General features: G+C 47.2%; 1 protein-coding gene across 9 annotated transcripts in view; it reads left to right on the top strand.

Annotated features, from left to right (window-relative positions):
• Positions 1-6154: 6154 nt before the first annotated feature.
• LRRC27 (leucine rich repeat containing 27) overlaps positions 6155-10334 on the top strand; it is a 66885-nt gene continuing 62705 nt past the window's right edge. For 4 of the 9 annotated variants that reach the window (XM_045024433.1, XM_045024434.1, XM_045024428.1 and 1 more), the window contains exons 1-6: positions 6223-6277; positions 6943-7177; positions 8570-8661; positions 9177-9453; positions 9813-9943; positions 10025-10036. In XM_045024433.1, coding sequence (XP_044880368.1) covers positions 9241-9453; positions 9813-9943; positions 10025-10036 — 356 coding nt within the window. In that variant the 5' untranslated portion in view covers positions 6223-6277; positions 6943-7177; positions 8570-8661; positions 9177-9240. Of the gene's footprint in view, positions 6278-6942; positions 7178-8569; positions 8662-9176; positions 9454-9812; positions 9944-10024; positions 10037-10334 lie in introns of all 9 variants that reach the window. The other 5 variants (XM_045024432.1, XM_045024437.1, XM_045024436.1 and 2 more) reach the window with 3 other exon arrangements.

Genomic DNA, 10334 nt, shown 5'->3' with positions numbered 1-10334 from the left:
GGCATCCCAGAGAGACTCCTGTAAGTCTGGTATAAGGCAAACTCACTGTTTTGAAGGAAACCTCTCAAAACTAAAGTTTGATTCAGTCAAGACAGCTGAGTGCTGGGATCTCAGACCTGCACCCCTGTTCCACCACGGACTGACTTACTGATGCACTTGGGGGTCAGCGCTTGAAGTCAGTAGTTGAGGCAGGAGGCACTTAGAGACAGGAGCTCCCTGTTGCCTCTGTCAGAGCCTTTGACTCTGGACAGCTCTGTGTTGAGTCTTCCAGATTTACCCCTTACACATGCATGTGCTAGAAGCAGAGAATAGGACAGTGATTGTAGGTATGAATATATGCTCAGTTATCTGGCCTGATCTTCTGCAGGACTGAGAGTCTGGCCTCCGCTCATTACTCAGAATGTAGATTCTTCACTCTAAGCCAAGCCAGGAACCTCCTTCTGACAGCTTAGCTCCTGAGAAGGAAGACATCTGTAGACATGGTGTCTCCAAATTTGTGGTTTATATTGCAGCATCTCAGAACTATTTAGAAGGATTTGTAATTCCAAGACCATTTTCTTGCCCTACAAAAGCTGCTTGATTACCTCCTTCACTTGTGAGTGTAATTTAAAGACTAACTCAATCTTGGTATGTTTGACAGTTATTTTGAGGTATTATAAATTGGATTACTGTCTCTTCAGACTTTTTTTTCTGGTGGCTTGGGGCTTTCAATACACCCCCTCCCCCACCCATAAAAATGACCCTGTGTCAAGTGATGATAACATGGTCTTGACAAAGCTGATGAAATCTCCCTTTATACCATTAATTTTCTATAAGATTAAGTTTCTTACTTGATAGGTCGTTTTCCAGGTGGTTGTGACTTCAGTCCCTATAGTAAGTGAGCTTCAAGTCCTGGTAACTTGTGCAATTTACATTTGATTTTACAAGGGTAAGGAGGTCTTCTAGATTCATCCGAAATTCCTCTTCAGTGTGATGTGGCAGTTCTATCCTAATGAGCATATTATCTTATTCTTCTCATGCTTCCTATCCATTCTTCCCATCCTTATCTGGGAGGCCCATCTTCACAGGTCCACTGTCAAAATATCCTTGGAGTTTAATCGGAAGCAAATTTAAGTCCTTAAAAATCCACCGAACTTCTTCCTTTTTTGACACCAGTTCTTTGGGCTGGGCTGTACTAAGACCATGTCTAAATGGATGTCTGATTGCATTTTACATATGCCATGTCAAAGCTCACTTGATTATAGACAAGGCTGCCATCATAGCCTGCTTCAGGGATGTTTTCATCACAGACATCTGCAAAGCAACTGCATACTCTTCTCTCTACAAATTCCCAAAATACAATTGTTTGGATTTAGATTCCAGGAGGGAATCCCCTGATTGGACTTTCCATGCTTGAGAACTTTTTTTCCAAGGTAGGAGAAGACAAACCTCCGGGGTTATCCCTCTGGAGTATCTCTTATCTTCAAGTGGGCAATTTTTTTACGTGGAATCTTCCCTATTTGCTATCTCTCTCGGCAGACCTGAAAATTATTATTATTGTTTTCATGGTAGCATTTGCAATGTACTTGGTGCTTTCCAGACATTCAAAATGTCATGCTCCCTGGCTCAGGAATTTCACAGTCTAAGGACAGACAGGCAGACAGCAAGTTTGATATAACAGTTTCACCTATAACGCGGTAAGATTTTTTGGCTCCCGAGAACAGTGTTGTATCGGGGTAGAAGTGTGTATATAGATTACAAAGATTGTGCATCAGAAAGTTTTGCAAATAATTTGATTTATGTACTATTACAAAATGTAAAAAGATAAACATATTTTTGAAAGAAATATCTTCTGAAGAAATATTTTGTTTTTCTTGAGCCAGTTTGATACAGTATTTGTCAGCAAAAAAAATCATGTGCATAATATTGCAAATTCATTGTCCAGCTTTCAAAATTCTTCATACTTTTTGTACAGATGGTACATATGAAATAACAAACAGGTTACAGGGCTCTTAGATGTCTGGTTGCATTTCCAGAATTAAATTAGGTTTGTTATGTTGGGGCTTTTTTGCGTATTTATGGCCCCATGACAGATTTCTATCAATCCCTACAAATCCTCTTTAAAGTATATCTTTTATTTCAGATTAACACAATCCCTCACTAAATCTCCAGTGGAGTTATTCACTGCAGTTTGATAGAGGAACTATAGGATATTGCTATCTAAACAAGGGCCCAATTGTAGCATAAAAGCAGGGAGCTAGAAAAAATTGTGTGTAGTTTTATATACAATAGATCATGATGAAATGGCACTTCATTTTTGTGAGTTTAACACAACCCCATAACTTTCCCCCAGAGAGAAAACAATGACTAACATTAAGCCATTCCAAACTAATAAAAAATGTGCAAGACCTGACTTGCCTCTCTGGAAAACTCTACCACCACTATGGGTCTAATACTGAAAACATTTAAGCACATGCTTACCTTTAATCATGCAAGTAGATTCACTTAAATCAACAGAACTAAGTACTGAGTTAAATGTTTGCAGGATTGGGACCCAGATCATTATTCTATAGCCTAGTGTGTGAAACTTTTCATGTAATGACTAATTGCATGCAAATATTGATTTTTCTTTTAATTATTATTTACAAGTTTATGAAGGATAAAAACAAATAATTTTCATCAGTAATTTTGGCTTATTTCATGGTGAAATTGTTAACTATATGCTCCAAAAATCCCAGTTAAAAAGGTTCATTGGGAGTCTTCTAATCTGACTCTTGCACCTTGAAGGCTGAGGGGGATTAAGGAGGGGAAAGCGAGGTTAGAGAAGGAGAAGCTGGAAGCAGAGGGGCAGGAAGAACATTTAAAACAAACAATAGGAAGTTCTTCACACAGTGCAGTCAACCTGTGGAACTCATTGCCAGGGGATGTTGTGAAGGCCAGAAGTATAACTGGGTTCAAAAAAGAATTAGATCAGTTAATAGAGAATAGCGCCAACAATTGCTATTAGTCGTGATGGTCAAGGACATAACCCTATGCTCTGGGTGTCCCTAAACCTCTGACTGCCAAAAACCAGGACTGGATGACAGGGGATGGATCACTCATTAATTGTCCTGTTCTGTTCATTCCCTCTGAAGCATCTGGCATTGGCCACTGTCAGAAGACAGGATACTTGGCTAGACGGACTATTGGGCTGATCCAGTATGGCTGTGCTTATAAGGCTGAGATTTGTAGGGCTCAGGGAGGGGAGAATGAAAGGTGTGTGGGGCAAAGACTGGGGGTGTGGCTGTGGAGGGTCTGTATGGCGGGGAAGGGAGAATTAAAAGTCTACAGAAAGGATTGGGGGTGGCTGTGCAGGGTCTGGGTCAGGGGAGAGGGTTTGTGGGGCACAGGGAGGGCTGGGGTGGCTGTGTGGGATTTGTAAAGATGGATTTGTGAGGGTGCAGGGAGGAAGTGGTCTGGGTGGGGGCTGGGTGGAGGGGGGATTGGTGGGGCATAGGGAGGGTTGGGGTGGCTGGGTGGGGTCTGGGTGGAGGGGGGATTTGTGGGGCACAGAGAGGGTTGGGGTGGCTGTGTGGGGTCTGGGTGGAGGGGGGATTTGTGGGGCACAGGGAGGGCTGGGGTGGCTGGGTGGGATTTGTAAAGAGGGATTTGTGAGGGTGCAGGGGAGGAAGAGGTCTGGGTGGAAGGGGGGATTTGTGGGGCACAGGGAGGGTTGGGGTGGCTGGGTGGAGGGGGGATTTTTGGGGCACAGGGTGATTGGGTGGCTGAGTGGGGTCTGGGTGGAGGGGGGATTTGTGGGGCACAGGGAGGGTTGGGGTGGCTGGGTGGGGTCTGGGTGGAGTGGGGATTTTGGGGGCACAGGGAGATTAGGTGGCTGAGTGGGGTCTGGGTGGAGGGGGGATTTGTGGGGCACAGGGAGTGTTGGTGTGGCTGGGTGGAGGGGGGATTTGTGGGGCACAGGGAGGGTTGGGGTGGCTGGGTGGTGGCTGGGTGGAGGGGGATTTGTGGGGCACAGAGAGGGTTGGGGTGGCTGGGTGGCTGGGTGGGGTCTGGGTGGAGGGGGGATTTGTGGGGCACAGAGAGGGTTGGGGTGGCTGGGTGGGGTCTGGGTGGAGGGGGGATTTGTGGGGCACAGGGAGGGTTGGGGTGGTTGGGTGGGGTCTGGGTGGAGGGGGGATTTGTGGGGCACAGGGAGGTTTGGGGTGGCTGGCTGGAGGGGGGATTTGTGGGGCACAGGGAGGATTGGGTGGCTGGGTGGGGTCTGGTGGAGGGGGGATTTGTGGGGCACAGGGAGGGGTGGGGTGGCTGGGTGGGGTCTGGTGGAGGGGGGATTTGTGGGGCACAGAGAGGGTTGGGGTGGCTGTGTGGGGTCTGGGTGGAGGAGGGATTTGTGGGGCACAGGGAGGGTTGGGGTGGCTGGGTGGAGGGGGGATTTGTGGGGCACAGGGAGGGTTGGGGTGGCTGGGTGGGGTCTGGGTGGAGGGGGGATTTGTGGGGCACAGGGAGGGTTGGGGTGGCTGGGTGAGGTCTGGGTGGAGGGGGGGATTTGTGGGGCACAGGGAGGTTGGGGGGGCAGGGTGGAGGGGGGATTTGTGGGGTTTGGGCAGGGGAGGTAGTTTGTGGGCCACAGGGAGGGTTGGGGTGGCTGGGTGGGGTCTGGGTGGGGGGGGATTTGTGGAGTTTGGGCAGGGGAGGTAGTTTGTGGGGCACAGGGAGGTTGGGGGGGTCTGAGTGGAGGGGGGATTTGTGGGGTTTGGGCAGGGGAGGTAGTTTGTGGGGCACAGGGAGGGTTGGGGTGGCTGGGTGGGGTCTGGGTGGAGGGGGAATTGGTGGGCCACAGGGAGGGTTGGGGTGGCTGGGTGGGGTCTGGGTGGGGGGGGAGTTGTGGGGTTTGGGCAGGGGAGGTTGGGGTGGCTGGGTGGAGGGGGGATTGGTGGGGTTTGGGCAGGGGAGGTAGTTTGTGGGCCACAGGGAGGTTGGGGGGTCTGGGTGGAGGGGGATTGGTGGGGTTTGGGCAGGGGAGGTAGTTTGTGGGGTACAGGGAGGTTGGGGGGGTCTGGGTGGGGGGGATTTGTGGGGTTTGGGCAGGGGAGGTGGTCTGTGGGGCACAGAGAGGTTGGGGGGCTGGGTGGAGGGGGATTGGTGGGGTTTGGGCAGGGGACGTAGTTGGTGGGGCACAGGGAGGTTGCGGGGGCTGGGTGGAGGGGGTTGGTGGGGTTTGGGCAGGGGAGGTAGTTTGTGGGGTACAGGGAGGTTGGGGGGGTCGGGGGAGGGGGGATTTGTGGGGTTTGGGCAGGGGAGGTGGTTTGTGGGGCACAGGGAGGTTGGGGTGGCTGGGTGGAGGGGGGATTGGTGGGGTTTGGGCAGGGGAGGTAGTTGGTGGGGCACAGGGAGGTTGGGGGGGCTGGGTGGAGGGGGATTTGTGGGGTTTGGGCAGAGGAGGTAGTTTGTGGGGCACAGGGAGGTTGGGGGGCTGGGTGGAGGGGGGATTGGTGGGGTTTGGGCAGGGGAGGTAGTTGGTGGGGCACAGGGAGGTTGGGGGGCTGGGTGGAGGGGGGATTTGTGGGGTTTGGGTAGGGGAGATAGTTTGTGGGGTACAGGGAGGTTGGGGGGGCTGGGTGGAGGGGGGATTGGTGGGGTTTGGGCAGGGGAAGTAGTTTGTGGGGCACAGGGAGGTTGGGGGTCTGGGTGGGGGGGATTTGTGGGGTTTGGGCAGGGGAGGTGGTTTGTGGGGCACAGGGAGGTTGGGGGGGCTGGGTGGAGGGGGGATTGGTGGGGTTTGGGCAGGGGAAGTAGTTTGTGGGGCACAGGGAGGTTGGGGGGCTGGGTGGGGGGGATTTGTGGGGTTTGGGCAGGGGAGGTGGTTTGTGGGGCACAGGGAGGTTGGGGGGGCTGGGTGGAGGGGGGATTTGTGGGGTTTGGGCAGGGGATGTGGTTTGTGGGGCACAGGGAGGTTGGGGGGGCTGGGTGGAGGGGGGATTGGTGGGGCACAGGGAGGTTGGGGGGGCTGGGTGGAGGGGGGATTTGTGGGGTTTGGGCAGGGGAGGTGGTCTGTGGGGCACGCGGGAGGGTTAGCGCTGGCTGTGCGGGCTCTGGATGGGGGGGAGGGTTGTGGGGGCTGGGATGCGAGTCCCCATTGTGCGCCTGAGCCCAGCTCCGGGGCCCTAGGCCGGTGGTAGCCGCTTGGCTGTTGCTATGGAGACTGCGGCTGCCGCCCGGGCCTGTTTGTTGCACTTTGGTCCCGGCACAAAGAAGAAGCCGGGGAGCCGGGACCGCTCGCGGTCGGGGGCGGCGGCTGGTAAGAGCTCCCCGGGCCGGAATCGGGGGAGGAGGGCGCTCTGGGGAGAAGGGGGCAGGAAGATGCTCCGCGGGGTGAGGGGAGCAGGCTGGGCTGGCGGGGGAGGAGCCTGCTGCTGGTGGGGAATCTGCCCCACTCCTCCGTGGGGAGCCCGCAGGCCCGTGTGGTGGTTTGCAGCCCTGTTGCAGTCATGCCCCCCCCCCCGCATACCTCTCCCCATTCCCGGATCTTCTGTAGGGCGAACAAAGTCTCCTGGGACGCTGTGCTGCCTGTCCCCCAAAATAACGTCAGGCCAACAAAACATCCCTGCGGAATTCGTTTGGCGACTTCTGTTTCCCAAGGTGATGATATTTATAGGGTGACATTGGTGTCCCTGTGCCAGTGGGTCCGCTCTGCAGCGGGTAATTTAAAAGGTGGGAACCCAGGGAGGAAACCAGTCCTAATGGGGCAAGTCCTGGCCCTGCATGGAAGGAGAGACTCCTTACTGGCTGGGGCTGAGTTCAGGGTCGCAGTTTAACAAATGAATTATTAAAACCTCAGAGGTAATATTGTCCTGGTGTAGGTCAGCTTAAACTGCTACAGTGTCAGGATTTTTGTGAATTTAAAAGCCAGTATTGCTTATAACTCCCTGGGCCTGATTCTTGTCTGGTCTCACTTTACACCAGTTTTACAGCTGTGTGCTTCTGCTGACTCCAGTGGAGTTAGTCCTGATTTTTACCCCTGTGAGAGGAGAATAAGTTCATCCGTGTTTCTGTGCCTGTATTTGGAGTAAGGAGACAAATAAGGGCTCTGTATGAGACTTTTTTTTAAATGATCTATTAAATCTCATCGCAAAATCCTTCATTACAAGAAATGGAAACTTTCAGATGAATCTGTGAGTGAGGCTTGTGGCATTTCTAGGTGAGGGGCATTATAATTGTTATCTTGCCTTTTTCATATTTTTTTTTCTAAGGAGCGGAAGTTGGAAAAAAGTTACACAGTTCAGATACGTAGGCCTCAGTCCTTAAAACACGTACATGCTTAGCTAATTTCCTTTCAATGGGACTACTCAAATCAATAAAGTTAAACGCATACATGTTTTGCAGGATCTGGTTTTTGGTTTGTATTGTTGTAACTATCAGTTAGTATTGCTTTACAGCTACATACAAGCAACTTTGCAATGGCAATAAGAATGCATAAACAAAATAACAAACAAGCAAACAAAATAAGAAATGGGAGATGATGTAATATTGCCACAGACATTTGAGGAACAGGAGAGGCACAAGGAAAAGCTTTGAGATTTTTTTAAGCTTGTTTGTTTTTCTTTAAATCAAAACACTCAACTTTGAGGCTACATAATGTTGTAAACAAATGTTCTAAATGATAAATTGTTTACAATTATAAAAATTCCAGGAATTTATACATGAATATTTAAAACCTGTTTTAGGCAAACAAAATTATTTAAATTAACCTAAACCAAACTGCAGTGTATAATGTAACTGTGGCTTCAGGAAAAAAGTACAGAAACAATTTTATCACAAAAATTTTGTTAAAAGTTGTTCTCATAAAATAATTCTATTATTACCAACATATAATGTCAGGCTCTACGAAGAACTGTATATACACAGAGTTAAGTTGTATCCCTTTGCTGGACTTTTACTATAGGGTCAACCCATCTCTCATTGTCTTAGGCACTTATTTTGCTGCCATCACTATAGTATATGAGCACTTCCCAGTCATTTAAAGCATTATTATCATCCCCACCCCTGACACAGGCCCTGTGAGGTAGGAAAGTATTATTATCCCTATTTTACAGACGAGGAACTAAGGCACAGACTTAGGACAGATTTTCAAAGGTGCTTAGGTGCCTAAAGATGAAGATAGGCGCTAATGGGATTTTCAAAAGAGGGACCTAACCTGGCTAGGCACTTTTGAAAATCCCAGTAGGTGTCTATCTGCCTCTTTTGGTGGCTGAACACCTTTGAAAATTTGCCCAAGTGACTTGCCCAAGGTCACAGAGGACTTCTGTGACAGACCAGAGAATTGTACCCTAGTCTACTAAGTCTCAGGCTAGCACTCTAGTCACTGGATCATGTTTCTCCTCTTAAAATCAACAGGATTGGATCAGGCCTTGTATATCCACAGATTTTTAAAGAAGTTAAAGAGAAATACTTAAGATGTTCCTGCAGTTAGTCATAGGATGTTGGAAACAATTTTATATAACATCACATTGCACTTATATAATATTTTTTCATTCACGGCCCTTGAAAATCTGTACAAAGATGAGTGAGCATTATTATTCCCAATTTACAGATGAAGTAATTTAAGCAGAGAAGTCCACTGAGTTCTGGGTCTATTTGAGATGGACTAGGAAGTACCCTCCGCCACCTGAAAGAGAAAAATAGGTACACATCAGGCATTTAGGGATTTTGAGCACCCTGTAATGCTTATGGCTTTGTGGTAGTTAGAACTAGTAAGAAAGGGAGAAGTAGGTGTTGGCAGAGGGAGGAGGGAAAGTTGGAGGGGACAGAGGGCACTGGGAAACAGCTACTATATACTTACTAAGGTGCAAGTACCATCCCTGAAAACAAGGTACTGTACTCAGCTTTGAAATGTATTTTGAGAAGGCATTGGAGGAGATGGAGATCATGTGGTGCATGGGAAATGTGAACACATTCAAAATATAAGGAAAGGTATGGGAGAAGGATATAAAGGGTGCAGCTATGAGAGAGACATGAACCCAATGGTTTTTTTTCCTTTGTTACCTTTAAATGTATATAAAAATATAGAATAATTTCATTATTTTCTGATGATCTAAAGTATCACATAGCACTAGTGAGGATGTGGGGAATAAATATCACAAAAAAAGAAACCTGTCTTATGTATGTTCTTTATTATTATTATTATTTTTTGTTCTCAGCTTTTTACTTACCTTCAGACGATCAGTTTGCATTATGGGGTCAGTATTTTAGGTTTGCTAACAAATGGATGAAAGCCTTTCTGAAGAGTCTTGTGGTGGTGGTGATTACTTAGAGAATGAAGATCAGAAAAAGAGACACCTATCTGGTTCCAGTCCATCAAAAGATATTAGGAAGGCAGTTGAAGATACACTATCTACTCCTTCAAATAGTCTAGATTTGAGTAGGAAAAAACTTCAGCATCTTACTGAGGAAATATACAAATTACCCAACCTTAAAGTGAGTAAATTGCTGTGAGTAACTCTGTTAATTATACACTTGACTTAAATTTTGTAGGCACCAATTAAGGGCCCAGTACTGCTCTCATTAAATTTAGTGGAAAATCTACAGACTCTTAGCTATGATTCTTTCCCCTCTGCTTTCTAAAAACTAGTACTTAATTAAATAAATGATTTATTTGAGTAATTTATATAACTGATTGTACCAATCATCTCCTTCATGGTTTTATGAAAATGTAATTTTTAGAATAGTTTATAGTTCAGTTTACTGGGGTTTTCACAGTAATGTTCTTCATGCCAAGAGAACAGGCATTCTACTTTAATTCTGGTTTTAAAACATATTTATTTTTTCTACATTAGCATTTGCATCTGGAAGGAAATGCTTTAGTCATAATTCCTAAGGATTTATTTCAGCAGCTGCCAAATCTTGTTTGGCTGGATCTCCGGTATAACAAAATTAAAACTCTTCCCCCTGGAATTGGATGTCACAAGTAAGGCATTTCTTGTATTGATAATATAACAAAAAATGATTCTTCCTCTATTTGTCTCTAATGTAATTTTCTTATTCTCAGACTTTTATGCAGGTTAGTTCAATATTGACGTCAGAACTGAAGAACAGTAAGCAAGAATTGTATTTAATAACGCTCAACTAAATGAGCAAGTACAACTAACTAGTACACAAACCCTTTTACCTCCAGAGGCATATGGCCTGATTCCCCTTTCATTTCAATTTTACACCATTTTAATTCTATTGACTTCCATTGAGTTTGGTTTACGCTGCTGTGAGGAGGAGGAAATTGAGAGATAAATCAAGCCCATAGTTTCAAATCCTAATTTGGGTCATGTGAAAATGGATTAGCAATCAAATAAACTAAGTAAATC

This window comes from Mauremys mutica, chromosome 7, assembly GCF_020497125.1.
Source record: "Mauremys mutica isolate MM-2020 ecotype Southern chromosome 7, ASM2049712v1, whole genome shotgun sequence".
Taxonomy (NCBI): Eukaryota; Metazoa; Chordata; order Testudines; family Geoemydidae; genus Mauremys; species Mauremys mutica.
The sequence above is the reverse complement of the archived record's forward strand: the minus strand, read 5'-3'. Positions and strand labels throughout refer to the sequence as shown.